At 36.4% G+C, this 25,028-nt stretch overlaps 2 protein-coding genes across 3 annotated transcripts; one reads left to right on the top strand and one right to left on the bottom strand.

Moving 5' to 3' along the window:
• Positions 1-7,250: 7,250 nt before the first annotated feature.
• On the top strand, positions 7,251-9,822 carry LOC113731977 (uncharacterized). Its single transcript, XM_027257544.2, has 3 exons — positions 7,251-7,711; positions 7,909-8,177; positions 8,828-9,822. Exons 1-3 carry the CDS (start codon positions 7,501-7,503, stop codon positions 9,509-9,511), a joined length of 1,164 nt encoding a protein of 387 aa, XP_027113345.1. The 5' UTR covers positions 7,251-7,500; the 3' UTR covers positions 9,512-9,822.
• Positions 9,823-16,262: 6,440 nt separating this feature from the next.
• On the bottom strand, positions 16,263-24,443 carry LOC140035222 (uncharacterized). 2 transcript variants are annotated; one of them, XM_072075253.1, is made up of 10 exons: positions 24,229-24,443; positions 23,815-24,098; positions 23,256-23,610; positions 22,911-23,135; positions 21,709-21,968; positions 20,613-20,836; positions 19,960-20,085; positions 18,525-18,710; positions 16,991-17,128; positions 16,263-16,913 (listed from the first exon to the last, which is right to left on the bottom strand). In XM_072075253.1, the coding sequence occupies exons 2-10, from the start codon at positions 23,996-23,998 to the stop codon at positions 16,566-16,568; spliced, it is 2,046 nt and encodes a 681-aa protein (XP_071931354.1). In that variant the 5' UTR covers positions 23,999-24,098; positions 24,229-24,443; the 3' UTR covers positions 16,263-16,565. The 2 variants fall into 2 exon arrangements, with proteins under 2 accessions (XP_071931354.1, XP_071931355.1); XM_072075254.1 differs by having other exon boundaries at positions 20,613-20,749.
• Between the last annotated feature and the right edge of the window lie 585 nt (positions 24,444-25,028).

Raw genomic sequence — 25,028 nt, 5'->3', positions numbered from 1 at the left:
TTTACAGATTTAAACGCCTTCTAACTAATCTAAATGATTCGAGGAATTTGAAAGGATTTTAAATCTCTCGTCAAATCCAATTGCAATCCGAAAGAATTCGCAGGGAAAGGATTTTAAAATCCAATTATTGCTAAATTGTAAAGCAGCTGGCGGTTTGAGACATAAAATGTCACAGTTCAAATGTAGCAAAACCAGATTTTTTTTTTTTTTGTCAAAGGCATCGGAGTGAAAAAACTAGGGGCGGAGCCAGTATTGAGCTGAGGTTGGGAATTTCTCCTTCAACCCTTCAACTTTGATAAAATTGTTATACAAGATTAAAATGTTTGAAAATTTTTTAGTTGCTCTTTTTTTGCACCCTCTAAAATTTTTTAAAATTCTCTTTTTCACCTCCAGTGCTCCTCTTAAAATTTTTGGGATTTTCTTTCTCAACCAAATTGCCCCCCTAAAATGTTTGAAAATTTCTTTCTTATCTATAATTAAAAATTCATAGCTCATAAGCTTCCCTACAGTATTGGATCTAATTAGTAGGCTTAAATAGTGATGTAAGTCCAAGAATAAGCTCTCCACAGTATAAATTTGTAAGTATATTTACTATAAAGAAAAAAGAAAAGGTATTTTTAACATAGATGCCTTTTGATGGTAAATCTATTAATATATTATTACAACATTTTGTGATATCGAAAATTGACTTTTCTAACTCTAGGTCATATTTTTTTTTCTTGAAAAAATTTGCAGTGGTTTGCAAAGTTTTGGGCACCTTATGACGGCTATATGCTTTAGTTTCCATTGCTTTTAGTGACAGCAGGAGCAGGTACAGGCCATCAAATCCAAAGAACTTGTCAAATCCATGGTTAAGAAGTGGAATTAATCCCCTACACTGGATGGTAATCATTTTGGCTAATAATTTTGCCTCCACTATACTCCTGCAGTTCCTGTCCCCGATCGACAATTTACCTATAGGATCCAAATTAATGTGGATTTATAAGTCAATGTGCTTTCACAAAGACATCAATCACCTCACACAATCAATTATTTAGGATCACATCACACAAAGTGGAGAAATACACATTGAGAGATTGAAAATAATTGTGGTTTATGAAATTAAAGTCTGCATTACAAGAATTGGTCAAGAAATGAGACAGTTAACATGTGCTAGAAATTTTCTTCTTTTTTTTTGGGCAGCTAAAAAAAAGCTATTTGAAATGGAGAGAAAAAGTAAAATTCTGGACCAACATGCATATTAGTGCCATACAGCAGCCTAGCAGATATTGTGCATATATAGTGCACTCTATGTCTAGCTAGGACCCTTTCCACCGAACCTAATAATGTACGTATTATCAAATTAAATTTAACTTTAATGTCAACGAAAATGAGGACAAGGTGTAGAAAATGAAACTAAAATATTAGAAAATTTCCAACAGGAATATTGCAAGCAAAGTCCGAGTATGAAGCTATTGGACTAGCTAGGCCAACAAATCAAAAGTAAGGATGACAAAAAGAGAATTTAACCCAAAAAAAAATTATTCTTGAGCAGTTCTCCATTATTATTATTATTTTTTAGTCCGAGAGAGATTCTAAGATCTTACAAGAAGAAAGGAGAAATGGAGAATTAAACCAGTAATCTCATAATCAACAGGCTAATGCCTCTATTAGTTACGCTAGATCTCGTCTATTTTATACGGGATGTTCTACAAGTCAAAGGCTTTCAGCACAAACAACTAGTACGTAGTAAGCACATTCTGGAGTGAAATGATTGTTCTTGTTGCTACAAACTTATGCAACACTCAATTAAGCTAAGAAGATACAAGTAATCACGTAATATGCATCAGGAAACTGCTAGACTTGACATCTTTTGGTCCAACTTAATCCGCTAGCTAAATGATAAACGAGATATATATATATATATATGTGTGTGTGTGTGTGTGTGTGTGTGTGCAAACTAATTAGAAAAAGTAGTCTAGCTACCAATCTTCTATTTGAAGGCACTATAACATTCCATTTTAGTTAATAGCTACCGGTAATCTATAATTCAGTGATGTAATCAACCAATTGCGCAATGAATCTTGATATTATATGTTTTGTTGCATGATTTGCCTCAATAAATAAGTAACATGTGTATAATTATAATCTGGCCTCGTGGGAGCACACTTGTCCTGTCCCCATGATTTTGCTTGTGTTGGAATGAACACAAGTCACAGTTTATTATATATGTTCATGCAACCACTCACAATTGAAAATGATACTTAGATTATTAATGCAGTTATGAACACACATGAATTGCTTGATACTTCCTTTTTTCTCTTTTAAAATTTACTGTACTGGTTAGAACTAAAGATACCATTATATTATATTTAGAGTAAGTTTTCTATGTACCATCATTTAATTTTTTTTTAAAAAAAAACTAATAGGTATAAATTGTGCCATATAAGGTGAATATAAATTTGAAATCCGAATCATGCTGATATACATTCGTAACTGCTAGTGTAAGAGAATCATCACACGCTGCTACAGTCAGTATATAAAAAGTGAGTTCTCATATTTAGAGTTTCCAGAAAATTAAGGAAGGAGTCCCCATTCTCATCGTCATGACAGAAGAATGCAACCTTTCTATATATATATATATATATGAAAGAAGAAGAATGTAAGCTTGATAGGAGAATGTAATTAAGCTTGATATGAATCCGAGTAAGTAGAACGTAATACACCAGGGAAAAATTAGTATTACTGGCAGCTAGGGCCAATTGGGCGGTTTATGATATGGGTCCCAAGAAAATGATTGGTGCATAAAATGTCTAATTAGACACGTCCATTACCTTCTATAATTGTAATTAAAAGTCAATAGCTCGAAGTGTTTTATATGAAGTGGTTAAAATTATGAGCCTAATCTTCACCATACTCGGGTTTCTTTCCAAAGAACATCACCTAATTTGTAATCGAACAAAATCTGCTTGGGATTGCTTTCTAGTTGGATGGACAAGACTCTCATCATCAAGTCAACGACTTTTAGGTTTCTTTTCTCAGCTTCTACTACTATCTAGTTTATCTTAGTTCATCCCCAGCTAGAGGATATTGTTTTTTTTTTTTTTTTCCATGCACGAACCATGGAAAACAGAACTCACATACTGGGATCTAGATTGGTTTATAATAATATTATAGTATCATGGTCATGAAGAGAATCGTCTGACAAGGGAAGTCGCTTTCGCTGGAAATTCTTTGTGGAACCATGTGAAATATTATCTTGTTTATTAATCATAATGAGGTAATCATCAAGATTCAAGAGAAGCAAAATTATCGGGGAGTCAAGGGATATTTCTGGAGCTTCTGGATCTTTTCTTGCCGCCCTTTTGAATCAAAGGAAGAGACAGAAACTTGCGTACATCATTCATTAAAAAGTGGGTAGCAAACCAAACAGAAATACAAAAATATATATATATATATATATATATATATATATATATATATATATATATATATATATATATATATATATATCATGGGTGATTGATAAAGATGGAGAGGATAGGTAGGGTGGTGGGAAGGTATAGCTTTTCTAGGATTCCTGTACGTGGCCGGATGTCAATTTCTCTACTTCTCTAATGAGACAGGGCTTGGCTTTTTGGCATAAAACCTCAAACATTAATTGGCACATCATGAAAGCTAATAGTGATTGGATGATGGATGATATTCTGTGTATCAAGAAATTTAGCCAACAGTGATTGGATGTTGGGCGGCAATGTCTGTTGCTTTTGCCTTTGTTATGGTTTTTTGGAGGAAGTAAAAGTAAGGAAAAAGCAAAAATGTGTGTTTATGATGAACTGAGATTGGATGATGATGATGATGATGATGGGATAAAATCAATGTCTTTTCTCAAATTGTCTTCGACCATTGATTTAACATTGTCGTTTCCCTTTACTTTTAGAAACGCAAAAAGGTTCAAATTAACTGAATTGTGGAGATTAATTGGTGGACAAAGTTAGAAACAAATAATGTAGCAATAATAATGTATAGAGACCAAAAGTTTGAAATCTGAAAAAGATGTGAAATGAAATACAAACAAATTGAGAGAAAGCTCTAGTTATTGTCACGATGGAAGAGAGTGGTCACGGGGTTCTCTTGACTATGGCAGTCAGTCCCACACAAATGCACACACACACGCAGTAGACTCCAGCCCATTCCATCCCATCCCATCCCATCCCATCCCCACCCCTCCCCTCCCCTCCCCTCCCCCCCTCGGTGTGTATATATATATATATATATATAGACACACACACAGAGGTATCTACGTACATATATATATATATGCATTACTTTGGCTGCAGCAATTCGTTTATCTAAAAATCCTACAAAACCACCTCCCCTACAGGCTGCACGTCTAATCTAACCACTTTCATCTTTTAGCTGCACTGTATATATATGTTACTAATACAGTCCAAGTACATACTAAGTGAATGAATTCTTCTGCGGAACTGCTTTTCCATTGTGTTGTGACATCAAGCCCACCTAATACCTGAAGTAATCAAGAAAACAGGCTTGAAGATTTGATTCTGAAGTATGCATGTCAAAAGGTGACCACACATGAAATGCTGTCCATTTTTTGAGTACGTGCAAGCAATTGGAAGTGCAGTTAATTATGTACTACTCGCAGTGTATACATTATAATGACTGGATCCATATATAAAATGTATATTAACGATTATAGTACTGGATTGCTACTCGCAACCATGTGTACATGTAAATTTGTTAGCCAAATAAACTCCTTTCATGGTTTTACGAAGAAAGTTATGAATACAAAAGCATATCCAAAAGCTAACAGCCCAAATATTGGAAATTATTTATTAGAGTACTGTAATCAAAATTAAAATTTGTATCATCTAATTTATCATAAGCATAATGTTATCATGTTCATTGAATCCATTTAATTTGAGGACCTTATTCCGTGGATACACTTGTTCTTCTCCAAAAGGAATTAGGATCTAGCTAGTTAGCAAAATCAAAACCTAACATCATACTTACTATTTTTTCATTTTTGTCAACACAACCTAACATCATACTAGCTATCTATTCTATTTATTACAAATCGTACCTTTTGATACTAGACAGCATGCTGTTTCATCCATGAGCACGGGAAAAAGAAGAAGAAGAAAATAAGAGACATAATAAACACATAGGTAATGTCGTCCAAACTAAATAAACCCTACTTTCATTTGAATACAGAGTGTAATTGTACACGTGAAAAGAGTAACTGTAGTATGATGTTTCTAGTTGATATACCATCCACTCTGGCATAATTTTCAATTCGTCCTTACCATCTTACAAGCTTGGAGAGAGAGCGTGAGAGGAGTTAGGACCAATATCGCATCCCACGTTTGTTTGGTACACTAGAATATATAGTGTATATAAAGCATAGATATAGCTACATTCATAGTGCATACTCGCATAGCTGGTGGATATTCTCTGGGATACCTTATCGTTAGCCATCGTGACATACAAAACAGAAGCAAAATGTCGACTTAAAAAAAAAACTGCTGTCTAAGTTGGTTGGATCTATAATGTAGCTATTTGTCTGGTTGATATACATAAATGTGTTGGATTAAACATGCTAATGGGAGAAACTGGAAAATTCACACATAATTGTGTGGATTATGAAGCATTGGAAAGGCTATATGGTTGATTTTAATTAAACCTTGGAATTAAACATGCCATGCATGAAATTAAATTGACCCCTTCTACGACTCAAAAGTGTATAACAATAAGAGCAATGATTTTTGCAGCATTTGAAGTAACAGCGCGGCGGGACTGACTTGAACCGGGAGGCTTTGTGCTAGTACATTTTTGGGCGCTTCTGAATTTAGCCATCCTTCAGGGGTGCATATGAGATTAAAAGATCAAAATTAGATGCGAGGGAATAGAGTTTCTTTTCTTACTTGTTGACTATCTTAATTAGGAATATTGGATGTGAATATATTAGTTTTGATAGTTAGACCTGTCTTTTTGACATCTTTCTCAAGCTCTGGATCTTTCAAAGTTATCCTTCACAGTGATCACTTGGGATTGGATACTAAATTGAAAATTCTCCCAAGTGATCAAACCATTCCACCCTCTCTGACACGTTTTATCACATAACATAAATGTGTAAAACCACAATGAAAAAAAAATTCAAATCCTTTCACCTTTTGTCAATATCAAAAGCAGTAAAAGAACAGGTAAACTATGTGAAATTATTAAATTTCGTCCAGAACTTTATGATCTTACGAAGTTTCCACTATCGAATTCTTTGATCAATCCTACAATATACTTTTAAAAGTTGCAAGCTAGCCTTGGCCTAATTTATGGTACAGTATCTTAACTGCTGCCAGGCATGCGAGTTTTATTAGTTCTTACATATTTATGAACTTTTGAGTTATTCTGGCAACGGCATTTAATTAAAGAAAAATTCAAAGAATAGGATATAGGTTGTATAAATGTTTACAAACACGCACATGTACCAATATATATAACAACTATACAAAATTTAAATTTAAAATTTAATTTTTACACACATGTCATGAATCAAACGGTGATAACGTATACACTGTCAGTGTATATAAGATTTACTCATAACATACACTTGTTGAGTTCTTATAGTAAGGGCTTATTTAACGAATTGGGGTTTTTTAAATTCTAGGGCAAATCACCATATGAAGGAAGTTACAGAGGAAGAGAAACCACAAAAGGTGCATCACTATACACTTTTTAGATTTTTCTACAGGTCAAATCCTTGCACCTGTATCTTTATGTGTAGTTTGGTGGTAACTTGATATGCTGCTTTCAACTTTAGAATGGCAAGGGGAATCAAACTCTCAAACTCTTGGGGAGTGTTAAAGAGTTCCTTACCACCTGAAATTGCCCCAAATTGGCTGCTTTAGCTTAGCTTCAAAAGGTGATATTGGCGGCAATAGTGATCATAGAGCGCTTGAGAGTGAACAATGAGAATTTGTAGGATTTGGTTAAGTTAAAAAAGCAGAATTTATTTTGGGGGGAATTTTACCTAAAGATCAAGAAAAGAAGTTACACAAATGACCAGAATTTATGGTTGAACAAAGAAAGCTCCAAACCCACCGCTAAGAGGGCTGTGGCCACCCTGTCCTCTTTCTGTGATGTCCTTTTCTCACCTTAAACACCTTAACGTAACATCTTATATTGTAGGGCCTGGAAGCTATGTAGATCTTTCTATTAACCGCACCAATCTCTCCTTTCTATTTCCTTCTTCTCTTCTTCTATCTAGAGAGATACAATTACAATTATACACTGACCAAGACTACACTCTTTCCAGTCTTTTTAACTTCATGTGTACTAAATTTTTCAAGTTTTTAACCTCTCTCTCTCTTTATCTTCCTGTCCACAGTTTGCACCACCCTCTTTCCTTGTCGTACAATAACTCCATTTACAACTTAGCTGCATAAGAGGCAATTATATATATAGCTGATGACCTCAATTACAAGTTAGTATCATTAATAGTTTATGGCAATTGCAGCCACCATGAGCCAAGAAAACAACAACAAAGATGAGCATGAGCATGATCATGATATGGTTATGCCGGGCTTCCGATTCCACCCTACTGAAGAGGAACTTATAGAGTTCTACCTTCGCCGTAAGGTCGAGGGCAAGCGTTTCAATGTCGAGCTCATCACTTTTCTTGATCTTTATCGCTACGACCCTTGGGAACTTCCTGGTACCATACTAACTTTTTCGTTGTTTCTTTTCTAGATCGAATCTTTGGGAGGTTTTTACTTTTCAATCCCCACCCCGCCACCCTTTTTTGTTCCTTTCATCTATATATGGCTACGAAATGATGATTTCACATAAAGTATACTGTCATGTGAAATCAGTGCGAGTAAGATTTTTTTCCCCTTTGTTTTGACCCTACAGCTTTGGCAGCAATTGGAGAGAAGGAATGGTTTTTCTATGTGCCAAGAGATAGAAAATATAGAAATGGAGATCGGCCAAACCGAGTGACGACTTCAGGTTATTGGAAGGCTACAGGAGCTGATAGAATGATCCGAACAGAGAATTTCCGGTCAATTGGGCTGAAGAAGACCCTTGTTTTCTATTCCGGGAAAGCTCCAAAAGGCATCCGAACTAGCTGGATCATGAATGAATACCGTTTGCCACAGCATGAAACTGAGCGCCTGCAAAAGGTAGATTAGAGAGTCTTAAATCCTTAATAATTCATTGACTTCCAAAAAAAAAAGAATCATAAATCTAAACTGCAAAATGGAGGAATCCTATTTGACTTTGCTTAAGTTCTTGATGAGGGTTTTCTTCAGTCTAGTTAATGCTTTAGATGTTCAAGTTACATTTTTACAGAATGGTTCACTCGGAAAATGATATCAGGGCAGTACCAGTAATTGATTTGCTTTTCCAAGTTCTGTTCTTGAAACCTAGTCTTACTGAGAAGTTAATCAAATCTCTTCTTTGCAAAAGAACTCTTCGTTTTGTCTTCTGATAAAAAGTTTCGAGTTTTTGGCTTTTTCTTGAGGGGCTCAATTCGTACAACGGTGCAAGATGGCCCCCATATGGGGCAAAAAGAAAATGAAAACACAACACCAACTGACAAATTAATGAGTTTCGAGTTTTGTTCTTATTTATTGAGTTCTTTAATATATATCACACAAAACATGCATGAAAATTTAAATTCACTACATTTTAATGTGCTTTGCCATAAATTTTCATGATAGGGCTCATAACTGCAATCCATGAAACAATGCTTTCAGGAACATCTTAATCTCTTCAATTTTATGTTACATCCAATTCAAACAAAATCCAAACATCTGATCATCTTTTCCAGGCTGAGATTTCGCTTTGCCGCGTCTACAAGAGAGCTGGAGTCGAAGACCATCCATCTCTCCCTCGTTCTCTCCCAACAAGAGCTTCATCATCAAGAGGAACGACTTCTTCATCAGCTAAGAAAAGCCAAGAAGCAACAAATCATGCTTCCATGGAAAGGTTCCAAGCTTTTGTTGGAAATCCTCAACAACTGGACGAGAAATTAAGCGAAACAAGTGGAAGTAGTTGCACTGATATTGGCACATCTCTCGGGCTTTCAAAGCACAACACCTTCATGTCTTTAGCTCCAATGACCACTACGCTTTCCGTTGGAGCTCCATCATCAGTTGTAGAAGATGATAGGGTTATGCTTCACCAACCAAAGCAACTATGTTCTACTACTTTAGCCCCTGACTGCACCACTATTTTCGCCGGATCTTCTTTCGTTCCAACAGTGAACACTACTCTCGATGATCTTCACAGATTAGTGAACTTTCAGCAAGCTTCAATGAGTCAGCACCAGCAGCAGTATCATAATAATCCTAACCATCCCTCACAATTCTCTTCTCTGCAGCCACAAGTACAACAGTCCTTAGCTCTTAACATGCTTCCGGGCCCTCTTCAGGCTGCCTTCACGGATAGATTGTGGGATTGGAACTCAATCAATGAGGCAAGCAAAGACTTCAACAACAGTCCATTCAAGTAACGAATAATCTGTGAAATTCGTCTACATACATTAATACATTTATTATGTGTATTTTTCTAATGTGGAGCTTCTTGATTTCCTGAAAATACTGTTTAGATTTCACAAATGGCTGATGGGGAGGAGGAGTAGTAGTAGTAGTAGTAGTGGTAGTAGTATGATGTATCATCTCGTTAGATTTTCGGTTTAGCTGAATTATTGACTTGATCATTGTAAGAATTATGATCTACCATATGTTAGGTTTTTATTATCATGTGTAGTTGTGCCTAAAAGTTTATAAGTCAAGAAAACCATTTGTCTTTTGGGGTTTGAAATTCATGGGATTCTATATATTTCTATATCTTGTTTGATTCCAGTAATATGCTTTCCAGGCCAGAGAAGTTTGAGAAGGTAACATGAGATTGAGGGTTCAGTTGGAATGAAATTGGAACCTATTCTAGTCTCTTGTATATATAGCTTCATCGGATTTATTCGACTGCATCTCTTAAGTTAAATAAAGGTGGACTATGAAAACTAGATATGTATAGCTAAATGATCAATACTCTTAAATTGTTTCTTTCCTTTTGTCTCAAAAGGAGGGTTCGGCTTCATCACTCGCTGACCTCATTCTAGCTCCTTTCCGATCTTTGTAATTCCCATTCTTGAATAGAAGGAAAGAACAAAAAGGTGGACATGAGATTTTTCTCTTTTGTGACAATGAGAATGATGAGATCATGATGGTATACTTGCATGGTTGCAGACGACCGGGCAGGCATAGACAAAAGATAGATTAATGGAAAATCCAGCAGAAGGTTGGGGCCACCCATTTTTCATAAACCACCATTTAGAATGAAGACAGAAACGTTTGTCCGGTTCAGATATTAGGTTGTCAGGATCATAGCGAGGTAACTAACCCATTACTGACAGAGGCTTTTGTTAATATAATTTGACTAATAAAAACAGTACAGTCTCAAGATTTTAGTACAGCCCAACTAATTGAATTGAGATTTTATGGCATTTTAAATTGCATGGCTAGAATTCTCCTCCTTCAGGCTACATTCTTTCTTGGGATCTGGTCTAGGTAGGCTGAGATGTCCTTACTAATTAGATATAGCTGTGAAATGGATTGTGGCAGTCATCATCTGATCCTCAGTACCGCACTTTCATGGTTGACAGGCGTGCGTGCGTGCATGCTTGCGTGCGTGTGGATTGTTAGTTTTGGTCTAAGAATGCTAGAGAGGTCCGGCATCTCCCAAAGCAATTTTGGCCTACATATTTATCCCATAGCCATTATAGAAATTCTACATTGCATGGGGAAAGAAATCCTTTGGCTGCTAAGGTTTTTGGAATCTGGGGCTTCTCTTGTATGTAGTATCTCTCAATGCATCATAACTTTCTCTAGAAATATAAGTTTAAACTTACTCGTAGTTTCTTTTATTCAATTCGTTCTCGCTAATAAGAACAAGTTACTTGTACTTCTTAGTACATGGTAACATTTTGAACTGTTGTCTGTTATGATTTACTATATCACAAGCTCGTTTTACTAGTAAAGATGGTGAAAGTCATTATAATCATGGATAAAGAACAAAAAAATCCAACCAAAAAAAAAAAAGAGGTAAGAATCCAAAATGTCATACAAGAATTAGACTTGCCTATTTAGAGAAAGCAACCCTCAGTCAATATATACTCGTTTTCTTATGAGGACAAGCTCAGCCACTTTGAATCCATAATACTATTAAAGTCTGGCTGCCTTCTAGGCTCTTTTTTTTTTTTTTTGAGCAATAATTTGCTACAATTCCAAGGCATTCTTGTGCTACATATACGTACCATCAATCACACAAATCTATATATATATATACAGATTGACATAGCATATGTTCAGCAGTTTAATCAACCATAAAAAACAATGTTAATTTGATCCTAAGATTCCAGTGGCTCTACAGCATGTTAAGAGCAGAACAGGAGTTAATAACAAGCTAAAATTCCAAGTCTTTGTTACATTGAGGGTTTTCTTTTCATGAACTTTAGTATTATAAGCTACAAGTCCCATTTCAGTTTTTTGGAATTTAGTATGCAGTAACACCCAAACTAACCTTAATTTTCAAAAACCGAAAAAAAAGAAGAAGAAAGATACGGAACTTTGATAAATTAGCCTGCAGTGGTGTATTAACTTCTTGTGCAGATATTGTCCGGCCGCAAGATTTCATGATATCATAAAAATGAATGAGCACCAGAAGGCTCAACATATTAAGATCCAATTTCCAAAAAATATACTTAAATTGAGTAGATATTAACAGCACTTTGACATGCATGTCACACCTAAAGAGAAGATGATTAATGATCTTGTGTGGCTCAAGAAATTAATATAGTTTTCTGTACGTATATATATATATATATATATAAACATACACATACACACACACACATATATATATATATAGCTTCAATTCAAAGGACATGTAACTTGCATCATAAGTGAACCTAGCTATGACAAGTTTAAAGAAGTAGTAATAACTAGAAAGGCAGACATGAACCAACAAATGATGCAAATGCTTTGTACATAGACTAATGATGTGGACAAAATTTTTTGTAAACTTATTTGGTAACCAAAACAGCATAGAATTGATATATATGGTGTTGTGACATGAAATATAGGAGCCAATTTTACAGATTCGGGTTTGAAGACATGACACCATTTATGTTGGGCGCTAGCTAATGGAGTGGAGATACTTTGACAATATTCTATGCTCCTCTTAAGCTAGAGGAGTACATTATTTGACTTTAACTTTTGTAAGAAAGAAAAACAAATGAAAATAAACATGCACGGTCCCTCTTATCTTGATGAGTAGGAAAACAATTAAATCAATGGTTCATAAAGTAATACTAATTCATTACTTAAAGAAAAATAGGTTTAAATCTTTAAATTCTTAACCTAAAATTTTCCTAGAATTTCTTAACCTATTTTTCTTTATTATATTAATTAATACTAATGCATATAGTTTGTTTCTCAAGGACTTAATTAAACCACGCCTCATCATACATAGAATACATTATAAGCACACACTTGAATATTGCTTCTATCATATGAGAATTACTGAAAGAGATGATAAACCCATTCAATTCGAGTCATGTATTTTCTAACAGATAGGAAAAAGAGCAATGTATATAGTGCACAATGAAGCAAAATTTGAGGACAGGTTTTCTATAGCACAACTTCAATTAATTTGTTCAAGAATTTAAATCCTTATTTTCCTGTTGTATTTGAAACTAGGAACAAGGGTACAGGAGTAGAAAGCTAAGAACTATGAAGTTATTTATAACAACCAGCATCATTTGTAAACAAAGTTTTGCTATAACAAACATACTATTTTTAAGTCATGGTATGGTAACTTTGATTAACATCCACTCTTTCTTCTTTTTGTTCCTTATTCAGAATCCTTTTTATTTGCACGCACATGAAGCTAACGTTCCCACTATTGAGTAATTAGTCACCAGCAAATTTGCTATTGCATTTTCCAATATTAATTTTCTGAAATTAAACTTATACGAAGTGAAGTGAATTTTGTACGCGGGCATCTGCCTTTAATTTCCCCTTGTTCTGTACAACACTTATCCGTAGCCAAAGAGTAGACATATATGTCCAATTGTGCCATCTAATATCTCTCTTATTTTGATGCCAACGACAAAAAAATAATTCCGAATTAAAAGTGTCAATAATGAATTGAAGATTACGTCCAATCTCAATGCGAACCCCAATCGAGCTCATGACTAAGATGAATTGTAGTAGTATTGTAATAAAATGAGTAAAAATGAGATGTTAGTTAGTCAGGTGACTGTGAGGTTTCTGATTAAAAGAAGATATTAGTCAGGTGAATATGAGGTTTCTGACTAAAATGAATTGTCGAAAGAGAGAGAGAGAGAGATGGTGCAGTCATTAGAGAATTTGCACCACTTAATTTGTCAAGCCTCGCCATAAAAAAGACGAGAAATGGCAATTTAGTTCCTGTGGTTCTTAATGGCTAAGTCTTTTGACTAATCACAAGGAATTAGGTTTCCGTAGCTCGACAAAGTTAATCTTTACCGGTCAACAATAATGGAGGGAGCCTCATTTTCCCCATTCTTAATGTACTTATATCACTTTTCGAATTATTGCATTCACACCAACACTTCAATTCTTCACAAAGAAATCAAATCTTTGGTCTTTTTTTTTTTTTTTTTTTGGGGTTTGGTTGGAACTCTTGAATTAGCATGGATTCAGTAAGTTCATCTCATCAGGTTCTAGCTAAACATCTGAATTATTCTTCAACAAGTACACGCCAAACATAAGTTCGCAATTTCCACATTGGTCATATTAGATTGTATGACATGATTAGCAAGCCAGGAAAAAAAATGTAGTAGGAAGAAATGAATTTCATGGCTAAGTACTTCAGAATCTCCATCCCATCTTTGAACTAATCAATTACTGCGTTGTACAGAAAAGTAGTAGGTGATCTATGACTGTCTCACTGGGGCGTCTATCACCATGTTCGACGCAAAGGTTACTGTGATGAATGTAGTAAAACATACGCAAAATTGACTGGATAGCTACATGAAAATGTGCAAGTATTTCTTAAACCAGTTGTCATAATTAAGATGACAGAAAATTAGTGCAAGTTCTTTCCAGCAGTACCACAGCAAGGAGAAGCTTATCAGTCATAACAGTGGCGGGCAGGGAGGACGACTCAAGAGTTTTTTTCATTATCAGATTCAAAATTCGAATCTTGTATCTAATAATAGGCTGGAAATAGGAAGGGTGCGAGAAGGGTTGGGAAGGTCAAACAAAAAAATCCAACGAACAAAGAGTGTACGAGGTCAACTTTCTTCCATCTTGGATTGATGAATTTGAGCTGAACAAAAGTCCCAGAAGCATACAATGGAGTTGCTAAAAAAATATAGGACCGTTATACCAAATCAACTCCAAATGCCCCGTGATACAAGCCTGGGCTTGACTTAGAAATTCCAAAAGTGTGGGTCTTGAGGGAGCCAAGAAAGAAAATGACGAAAATTCCCAAAATATTCAAAGGGGTCAATGTACCGGGGGAGTGAATGCTGTGGACCGCACCCTCGGTCTCTGTTGAGAAATGAGAAATGAGAATTGAAAGTCCGCCACCGCTGCCGCCATTATAGCAACTGAATACGAACATTTTTGTGAAAATCTTGGCATTACTAGTTTACTTACTACTTGTACAACTGCAATCTCTACATCACCGCTCTGACAACTAAGCCTTCTAGCTATATACTGCTAGATCAGTTGTCGCTTTTCAGTTTTCTTTTCCCTCCTTCAGGCTCCAAGTTGGTCAGAAATGTTACGCGGTTTTGAGTGTGCTCTTTGTGAATGCTACTAAGACTTGCAGTCATTTGAGAATTCTCGAGCCACAACAACAATTATATGAGAACTTGATGCATCTTTCTTTTTCTTTTCTTTTTTTTTTAAATCGTCACCTTATCTATAGTATTCTACATTATCCGAATCTAAGGGAGAGGTCCAATTGGATCTAAGGGGGCCAGTGAGAACTGAACTATTACTGGACCAGAAAGGTGCACTAAGCGTCCGTCTGAATCTATTTTTTAAGAAGTGACTTGATGCATGCTTCTTCGGAGGTTGATCGTCGGTCCTCTTGCATGTAGCAGCCATAGCTATAGCTAGGTAGAGATTGATGTTTATTTATTGTTGTGGCAGGAGAAGGAATTTTTCTCATAGTATGAAATGCATTTCAATCTTACCAAAAAGGTTCCCGTGGACTTTGGAAGTCATATGGTCAGCTCATCCAAGGATCGATATGGGTGGGAAAATCTAATCACGTAGGATTAATATTTTTACCTATGTACATGTACATTTGAAGCTAGCGTGTCCACAAATATAGGCCACGAATAAAACAATTCTCATCTTGTTCCTGATTTGTTGGATTGTTCGTACTGATTCCTTTCTTCTTTTGGTCAAAAATGGTCAAAGATTCTAATTTAGCAGGTAACATCCAACAAACCCCTGGGCTAAATTGGAGCTGTGCATCAGCTAACGAATATTTTTAACCAACTACTCGGTCGGCCCCAGGGAGGGACAAAAAGTCCCTCGTTTGGGATTCGAAACCCCTCATAGTTCCCCCGTCCTGGGCTGGAATATTATTCCATAGAGGTAGTTTAGCTTCATTCGAGTTCTCAATAACAGTTTAGTTACATTCATTTCCATCCCCCTCCCTCCTTCTCCATAGTTTAGTATAGAATCAATTGTCTAAAAAAAAAAAAAAGAGAAGCAATAGTACTAAATTTCCCATTTGATTTGAAGCTTTGAAGTTGAAGCTGCTCCAAGGTCTATTATGAAGCCCACAATCCATAGGCTTTCCTCATTTCTGCACAGGTCCAACACCTGCAGCATCCAGCCAGGATTTCCCGTTTATTTTTATGGGTGTATCACCCCATCATCCGAATCCGATAGCCACTTTGGGCCCTGTATAGTCCAGAGTCCAGCCGCTTTTAACCCCATAATGGGTCACAAAACTCGAACCCAACACCCCCAATAATCGAAACGGAAATCCTTGCCAGTCAAACCAACTGGCGTTGCGTTGGTGAATGAATCAGGATCTCCATTTGCCATGATCTTAGAGGTCCAACCTTGCTTGGGAGAGGTCCAATCCAACTCTCCAAATTCATCTTCGGAAGAGGTCTAAAGGCCAGCGGGCACCGCGGCTTATGGCAGAGTGACAATGACTGGGCATGAACCTCACAACTACACAGCCAATTATGCCGTGAAAGCAGAAAAAAAATTTCCCATATTGGATTTTAAATGGATCAATCTATCTCTTTCTTCGCTACATTCAAGGGGTTTTTGTACATTCAGAATTTATATACGAACTACTACATTTATCCAAAGAAACAGCACAGGACAAGGGAGAAAGCAGCCAGCGCCAATTTCTAAATTTGACAGACACGCCAGCCAACTCAAAAAAAAAAAAAAGCCATGAAGAAATTATTGCAGCAGGGACTCCTTCCATCCCAACACCTTCCCCTCAATTTTTGTGCATGCAAACTCGTGAAAGGTCAGTCATGCACCGTTAGCAACGTGCTCTGCTGAGATGATGTCCTCTTCTTTCTCAAGGAGATTCCTTTTGTCCGAGGCCATCCTTGTTCTTCCAGATGTTTGTTCGTTCTTGCTAGTGACTTTCTTACTTCCTGCATTTCTTAACAGACACCGCTGCAGTATTCGTACAGGAATCCCACCCAGATCAAAATCTTCCTTCAATGACTTTGTCAGGAACCTTATGTCCGTATCTGAGAGCCGATTCTTGCCGCTCACAAATGCAACGAAGGTTGGAGGTCTAGCCTTTACCTGAGTGAAATACTTTATCTTGGGTTGAGCAGCCTGATCCTTCCATGAATGTCGGCTCACAACCTGTCACCACAACCAAGATTGCTTGCTCAACGCTATTTTACACTGTCGAAGAGCAAGAATATACTGAAGGAATGTACCTTACGCAACCAACGGTTAAGACGAGCTGTTGATAACCTTGAACACCACTTTTCATATGTATCAACTATCTGGCGCATCGCAGCAATTCTGCCCTTACCCTCCAGTGCTGAAACGAATACTACAGGGATCCCTGTCACCTGAAACAAATTTTACAAATGCTTCATTAAAAGACATCCGTGAGATTATGTACATGTTTTTGCCTCACGAAAAAGGAAGTTGATGTAATGTAAACAGCACTGGCCCGGGAATCAAATGATCAAGAGGTGAATGGGTTTACGACACAATATAACATTTGATAAATTTATTATTATTAACCAGGAGCGACATTGCAGTTCAGATTGATTTTCACTTAAAAGAAATTGCAGTTGGGACGTTTTACCAATTTGGACACGTCGTCTGATTCTTAACAGCAATACCAAATATTACCAAATCAGTCTGGATGAGCCATCAAACTCTCACCATATCAACATTGAGGTTATATTTACCAAAAAAATTCTCTCTTTTGAGATGCTGAGAAGTATTATTGTAGTACTGGCAACTTGCTGATATTGTCCAGCAGAGGAAATCTGCTTGCCCACCAAGAAGATCGACAACCAATTTTCGCTTAAGAAGCAACTAGTTGAGAATAACAGTTGACAGCACAAAGAACTGCCACAATGCACATAGGAGGATTAGGAGCATGAACTTGAGCTTCAGCTATATCGATTACATCTAGCACCAGCCAAAGCCTCAGCATTCATCTCAAAGCACATTTATGAACTCTTATAATTCCATAAAGCAGTGGCCAACTTGATAAAAAAAAAGTGGTCAAATTACTCACAGAAAGGGGGAAAAAAAGCCCGTAACGAGATACTCAACTGTACATTTGTACGTCATCTAAGGACTTGCATCTTCTGAACCATAATGACACAATGAACTCTCTCACTTAACCAAGTTAGAGGTGAAGAAATGGTTTTAACTTTTAGATGCAGAGTCTACATGATTTTCTACTCCCATTAAATCTAGGCAAGAAATAGTTTTAAATTTTAGATGCAGAGTCTACATGATTTTCTACTCCCATTAAATCCGCCTAGAATCTATTTTACACCAAAACCCAAACACTATCCTTCTATTGGAAACAAGTTTCCCCAGCTAATAATACCTTGAATCTATGCCTATCTGTGATTTGTACACCAAGCCAAGAACTACCTTAAGAGACATCCAAGTGCTGAGACTAGTAGCTTAAATATCCAAACAGATGATCTATTATGCAACAAAAACTGCAAAGCTGCAATATGAAAGTTTACTGCTTTCTTATTCCTACTCGCCTCTATTGCACCACACATGCAGTAAAACCAAGATAGCCAATCCACTTAAAGAAAAGAAAAAAAGAACTACTTATTACACACTGCATCCTTATCTCAAAGGACTGCATAAGGACTAGAAGATACTGTGCATAAAGATCTTCTTTATACACTAAATGAGAATGTTACATGAAGGCAAACACAATGGAGCAATATCAACTCGAATTAACAAATTTCTATCTTGACAAACCTGGGGTATGACTGTCTGAATTTCTTCAGGCACAGCATTGATTACACTCTCATATGTCTTCTTATTTTCTCTACCTCTTAAAAGATCCATCTTGTTTACTATAACAACCAAACCTCTCCCTTCTTCCACTGCTTGCCTTGCTATAACTACTTCAGCATGCTTCAAGCTCCGTCTAGCTTTTCCAATCTAATCATCATGAAACAACATGAAGTAAGAACAATAAGTTACATCACAACAAATCAATCAGTAATCAAATTGATATACTACCTGACAGTAAGTCACTATTAGTTCAGTGAAGACCATAATTAATTAATAGAAAATGTCAGTGAGTGACATACACTAAGAGAGCTGTTGCTTTAGATGCAAAACAGACCAGTTTGAAATAATAATTCATCACTCAAGTTCCAAAAAGAACTGAAGTAACCAAAGTTCTTTAGGTGACTATGCAGCTATGACACTCTGGAAAGAGGGGGATAAAACAAGAAGCATAGATCTGAAATTAAACAACCCTCTGAAAATGAAATAGAATACAAACAACAACAATGGTGCCGAAGGGCAGATTGCTTGGATATTCCCAATGACACAAGAGACAGAAAATAGCCCTGGCTTTCAGACTTCTTTTAACATGAACCACATTTTAGTAGTAGACATGGCCTTCCAAATAATTCATACTGTGTCCTCCACAAATTTGACACGCTTTTGTTGATTTTTGTACTTTTACTCATGGTTCATTCAAGGCTAGCATCATACAAGGTTGCACTCATTCTGTTTGTTTGCTAATTCATACCTAGTGTTCCAAGTCTTTCTTTTTTCACCATTTCTGTATTCTATCCCTCTATTCCCCAACTGAAGGGCGGGAAAAAAAAACAGGTTAGTCAGGGAAGTTACATATTTTCTCCTGTTTCCTTTGGTATGAAACTTGTAACAAAATTTCTCTTGCAGAATATATTCTGCAATCACCTACTAGGTCTGCTGCATCATCTACAGAGATGCATAGCCTAAACGAATACCCATGAGTTTCTTTCTGTTTAATGAAGTTTACACACGCAAAATGGCACGTCTTTCCTGCTCCTTATCCTCATCTTTCACAATCAAATTTTCATATAAAACTTTCCTCTGTATAAACAAGCTAAAAAAGGAGGAGCTTAAGTCCTAAAGATTATGGATACCTGAACGTGCCAAACTACAAGAGAAGCTTCTTTGACTAATACAGAAGTAGTTATCAACTTACCCTCTCTGAAACAGAGAGCCCTTTTAATGCTCTAAAATGTATGCTTAATTTGAGATTTGCCACGTTAAGTTTAAAGGTTAGGAAATCATTCAAGCCATTAGCAACAGTTGCAACCTTACCTATACCTTTCAGTATAGCATGATTTTCAGGAAATAAAAAAAAAGGCGTAGTGAAACAGGGAGAACATTATAGTCTCAGTCAAACCTCTTCTGCATCAAGAACCAAAGCTACAACATGGGCTCTCATGAGGTTTTTCCTGGATTGCACAATGCTCAACTTTGCTGGTCCTTTCTCCTGGTTTGTCCTTTCCAGCCAACCTGCTGTGTCAACCTGAAGAAGAGAAACTAATAAGCAACAAATAAAATACAACCCAATAAAGAAAATTTTCTTAATATGCAAAAAATAACCGATAGGTATATACAAGGAATTGAAAAAAAGTCGCACTTCTTTTATCATCAGGATCCAATATAAAAATTCAAGACCAAAAGACTCAAAAAGTGAGAAGATAATATGCAGAGATGAGGAATATATGTAGGCCAATGACGCATATCAGAATCTAATTATTCAGAAAAAAAATACAATCCTAAAGGAAATGAATTTTTAAAGGGATGAGTTCCCCAATAACTTAATCTGGTGTTTAAAATGTAAGAAGGAAAAACTTCCCAGTTTGCCTCGGTTCCATCTCTGTAAATGATAAATGAAAAATACTATAACAGAACAAAAGAATGCTTCAGAAGTAATTGAAACAGCAGAGCTCCAAGCTGCAAAAATAAGGTAGCTCTTTGCAGCACAGGGATATGTCACGCACACGCACACACTCACACACAGACAAAACAAGATGTAACAGTGCTACTCACTAGGTAGACCGTTCTTCCTTCATACTCAAATTTGACGCGAATAGAGTCCCTAGTTAAACCAGCTTCTGGCCCCACCAAAACACGATCTTCTTGCAATATTGCATTGAGCAATGTTGACTTTCCAACATTCGGTCGCCCTACAATTGCCAATTGCAGTGGCAACTTAGCATCCTCATCGTTCAACTGTTCATCTTCTTTGGAGCTGTTCTCCTCAATATTATCATCTAAAATTGGAAAGTAGAAATCACAGTACATAAACAGGTATTCTTGTGGTTATTTATGAAACAAAGCATGTGCAGATATTACAAGAAGAAGTGAATAGCCATTCCTTCTGTCTGATGGCATGACCCAAGTAGTACTAATCCTGTGTCCTCCCTTGTTTAGTTGATTTTCAGAAAATAAATCAAACATCCTACAAACGTGGGATAAATAACCCTGAGAGAAAGGGTGGGATTATCTATTCTTCGATGAAAGCCTATGGGGATCACAAAACAAGATGACTTTTTTGGACTTCTTCAAACCTACTTTAATAACTAAAATTCATAATCTAAATCATAAGATTGGACGTTTTTTAGGATATACCAACCAAATATGAGACAACTGCTTAAATCCAATAAGGAATCAATAGATGAGTCATTCCAGGATAATCTATACTGACATAATTAAATGAGCCTTAATGGCCTACTACCTCAATAACCTTACAGGTTAGGGATCATACTGTCCAAGGTGCTGCGTCCTCAGTAGCATTATTTGCTTCATACAACTAGACACATAAGCAGCCAGATAGAAGCAACAACTAAACTAATAATATTGTGAGAAGAGAATTCAGAGAGCTTCTCTGAAATCTTAACCCAGAAGCAAACATGAAAATGTTAATCTCAGCAGGATGTGAGTATTAACCTCAAAAGACTCATCATTGTCACATTCACAGCCTAGGGGCATCATACAAATGCCATTAAAATCCCCCATAATGAACCAATTGCAGCATATACTGGTGGCACCCAAAAAAAAAAAAGCACCACGCAAAAACAATACTTCAGGACACAAACGGAAGATGAAAATCATGGTCAAACAATACAAGCAACTGACGTCTTACCAGTTAAGACTTGTAACATATAGTCCTCAAGCAATGGCTTAAGAGCTTCATGAAGCTCTGACATACCAAATCCAGTTTCGGCAGACAATGCAACAGGATCCCCAAATCCTAATGAATAAGCTTCACCAACAGAAGCAGCAAGAGAACCAGAGAATGCATCAAGCTTTTCAGCTTTGTTTATTACCACAAGAGTCTTGATTCCAGGTGCATTCTTCCTCAACCACCTTCCGACATCCAAATCCATGTCCTGTAATCCTTCTCTGATGAGAACATAATCAATATTGAGAATTATGTCAGATACTAAAGTATTGAACACTGTACACAACATGACAATAAAGCTAATTTGATCTGAGTTGAGCATCAATGCAACATCACATCAACGTAAAATCTAGTTAAGTACAAGCAACTGTTTCCTTCCAGATACAAAAGCTGCTTAAGATGTGTACAAGTTCATAGAAGACATACTTTTGAATCTAAACATTTACCCCATATGTACATCCAGCTTCTCAGCATTCATATTTTCTGTTCTGAATTACATAACAGATTGCATGCTGAACTCCTTCAGCATAATAATCATATATTTCCATCTATTCTTCAACTATATATTTTCATCTAGGTTGAATTGCTTTCTCACCTCTATGGATTACATTTGTAGTAAATATTTGTTCAGCCTAATACCAGGAAACAGGCACTGAAACTTGCATGGTAGCTTTTGGCATCGCTGTCCCCATTCTTTTTCCAAGACAATTGTTTATCAAACAGCTTAACAGCACTATTGACCTAAACAAACCGTCCCAATTGGAAAACATGAACATGTGATTTCTCAAAAACCTCACGAACATATCTCTATCATCATTATCTTCACAGCAGCCAACATAAAAAAAAAAAAACCGTGCAGGCTTAAGTATTTTAAATTGCTTGTATTGAGCTCTGCATTGGAACTTATATTGGGTGTGTATACAGTTGACGACTACTTGATACTAGCCCATACATAAAAGGTTCATAGAACTCAAGTCAAAACCAGGAAATTAGATTCTTTTGTTGCAAATGCTTTGCATGATCTGACGATTGCCCAATACATGTCCCTTTATATGTTTAATGGAATTATAGTTGGCTGAGACAGCATTCATGTACAACAGAAGCACAACATTTTAAGCACAATATTGTGTGTACAAATGCAAAACCTCATTAACAGTACTAACCTCCCATCTATTAAGAAGAGCACAAGTTGAGACCGTCCCAGCACATTTCTAGTCATTCCTGCAGTTCTGGAAAGGACAGAACCCGAGGAAGCCTCAGCCTCTAGACCAGCTGAATCCAAAACTCTAAACCGCAAATCACCTAATTTTGCAACCCCTTCTCGAATGTCCCGTGTAACATGGTCAGTTGGAGTATTATATACAAGAGCTTCCCTCCTTCGTATCAAACTATAATAGCACAAGCAATATATTGAAAGTTTATTTCTCAAGGATAGCAAAACAATTTGGAAAAAACTTAAGAAAAATAACATTTTGGGAGCATGCATCATATGGTCAAGCATAACTAACCGATTAAACAGTGCCGACTTCCCAACATTAGGACGTCCCATGATGATAACAGTAGGAAGTTTATTAATCTCAATCTTAGTAAAATCAATCGGCACCCCTGCCTTAGGCTCAAACTTTGGCTCTTTGGGACCACTAATAACATCAGCATCCACATCAAACTTCTCCACATCACTGTTAGTATCATCAGCCAATCCAGAAATATCTTCCTCTCGCATTTTCTGTACCAGAGCAGTACAGAATTTTCGCACATCTAGATATACCGAGGGTTGAGACAATGATATAAAATTGCAGTATTTTGTCGCCCGCCATCCTATTCCTCCACCGCTTTTTGCATGACAGGGCAGCAATAATGATCCTAACAACCATAACAGTAATCAAAAGAAAACAAAATTAAGTCTTTTTAATACAATCTCAACAGGAATGCGTTGCAGAGTTGATGTGCTTATGCAATATATCTAAGTACAACATTGCACTTCAATCAAGCAGCAGTTGCCACAATAAACAAAACAACAGGAGAAAAATAGCAGACAATGGTGCATCTGCTAATTATATAACTAACCCTGTTGTTGTGAGACTTGACTGGAGGAGCTTGAATTGGCTTGAAAGTGGTTTCTTTCTTTGTTTTCGAAGAACTCAGTCAGTTGGTTGCCAATATTGTTCTGTAAAGTGTTACTTGCTGAGATGATTCCAATGCCACACCGACTCTTTCTGGATGAAAGAGCTCGAACCCATGAGGGCAACATTCCAAGATTGAAACTTTACCGCTATCTACAAAACTAATTGGTATTTACACATACGGGCTCTTCCTCTCCTCGGCGGGTAGGGTCAAGTACTTTTTCCAAACTGCAAAACAGCAAAAAAGACGAAATTTTGTTCACCAAAACGTTGAATTAGTGACTACAAGAAGTGAAAGAAAAAGCATGTGCATACACATGTTTGCAAAAATGTCTGACAGAGTTTTCAAGAATATTACCTAACAGAGGAGAGGAAATTTTCGTGGAGATTGAAGTATGTAACCACTGATCAGAGATTGAAATGGAAATGGGCCAGTTGAATCCCAACTGGGGTAAAGTCCGGGGGGCATTGTGGAGCAGGAGGAGATGACCAAAAACAGAAAGTGAAGAGTGCGGGAATAGCTTGAAAGAAACCCAGAAACCAAAATTAGTAAAATTAGTAAAATATTCAGGCAACCAATTTCCAATGTTAGTAAACATGATAAAAGAAAAAAGAAAATGAAAACCTTTTTTTTAAAAAAAAAGGAAAAAGAAAAAGAAATTACCATTCCAACTATCGAACTCCACCAGGCGTCCAATCGGAACGCGCCACGTACATTTCTTGTCGATCTACACTTCTACGTTGGACGTACTACTGTACTTGTGACTCTGTGTTTTTCAATGCGAGTGTACAATTTTGAGAAAAGACAAAAAATGGTGACCCTTGGAAAATAGTAGCAACATAAAAAAGAGTGACAAATTACTCACATAACCACTCAACTTTTTAAATAGTAAAGATTTGACCATTTTATTATTAATAGAATGTTTTTATCTATTGAATCATTAAATATGTAAAGTTTGGATCGTTCCATTTGATTCCATCGTAAAATTTGACAGATCCAGGCATGATTTTACGAGATATTAGATCTGTCAAAGTTAACAGGAGAACCAAATGAAATGATCCAAAATTTATATATTTAATAGATCAATGAATTATAACCCTCTAATAATTGAGTGGTCAAAACTCAAATATCAAAAAATTTAGTGGTTATCTAAAATA

This window comes from Coffea arabica, chromosome 2c (genome assembly GCF_036785885.1).
Source record: "Coffea arabica cultivar ET-39 chromosome 2c, Coffea Arabica ET-39 HiFi, whole genome shotgun sequence".
Taxonomy (NCBI): Eukaryota; Viridiplantae; Streptophyta; class Magnoliopsida; order Gentianales; family Rubiaceae; genus Coffea; species Coffea arabica.
Note: the sequence above shows the minus strand (reverse complement) of the source record. Positions and strands in the feature narration are given on the sequence as shown.

Bases quoted from the DNA above. Each gene is read 5' to 3' on its own strand.
- LOC113731977 (XM_027257544.2), top strand. From the start codon at position 7,501: ATGGCAATTGCAGCCACCATGAGCCAAGAAAACAACAACAAAGATGAG. The intron at 7,712-7,908 runs GTACCATACTAA...TTGACCCTACAG, and splicing joins CGACCCTTGGGAACTTCCTG to CTTTGGCAGCAATTGGAGAG. The intron at 8,178-8,827 runs GTAGATTAGAGA...CATCTTTTCCAG, and splicing joins AAACTGAGCGCCTGCAAAAG to GCTGAGATTTCGCTTTGCCG.
- LOC140035222 (XM_072075253.1), bottom strand. From the start codon at position 23,998: ATGTTGCCCTCATGGGTTCGAGCTCTTTCATCCAGAAAGAGTCGGTGT. The intron at 23,611-23,814 runs GTTAGTTATATA...TATGGTTGTTAG, and splicing joins TCAAGTCTCACAACAACAGG to GATCATTATTGCTGCCCTGT. The intron at 23,136-23,255 runs GTTAGTTATGCT...GTGCTATTATAG, and splicing joins AAGTCGGCACTGTTTAATCG to TTTGATACGAAGGAGGGAAG.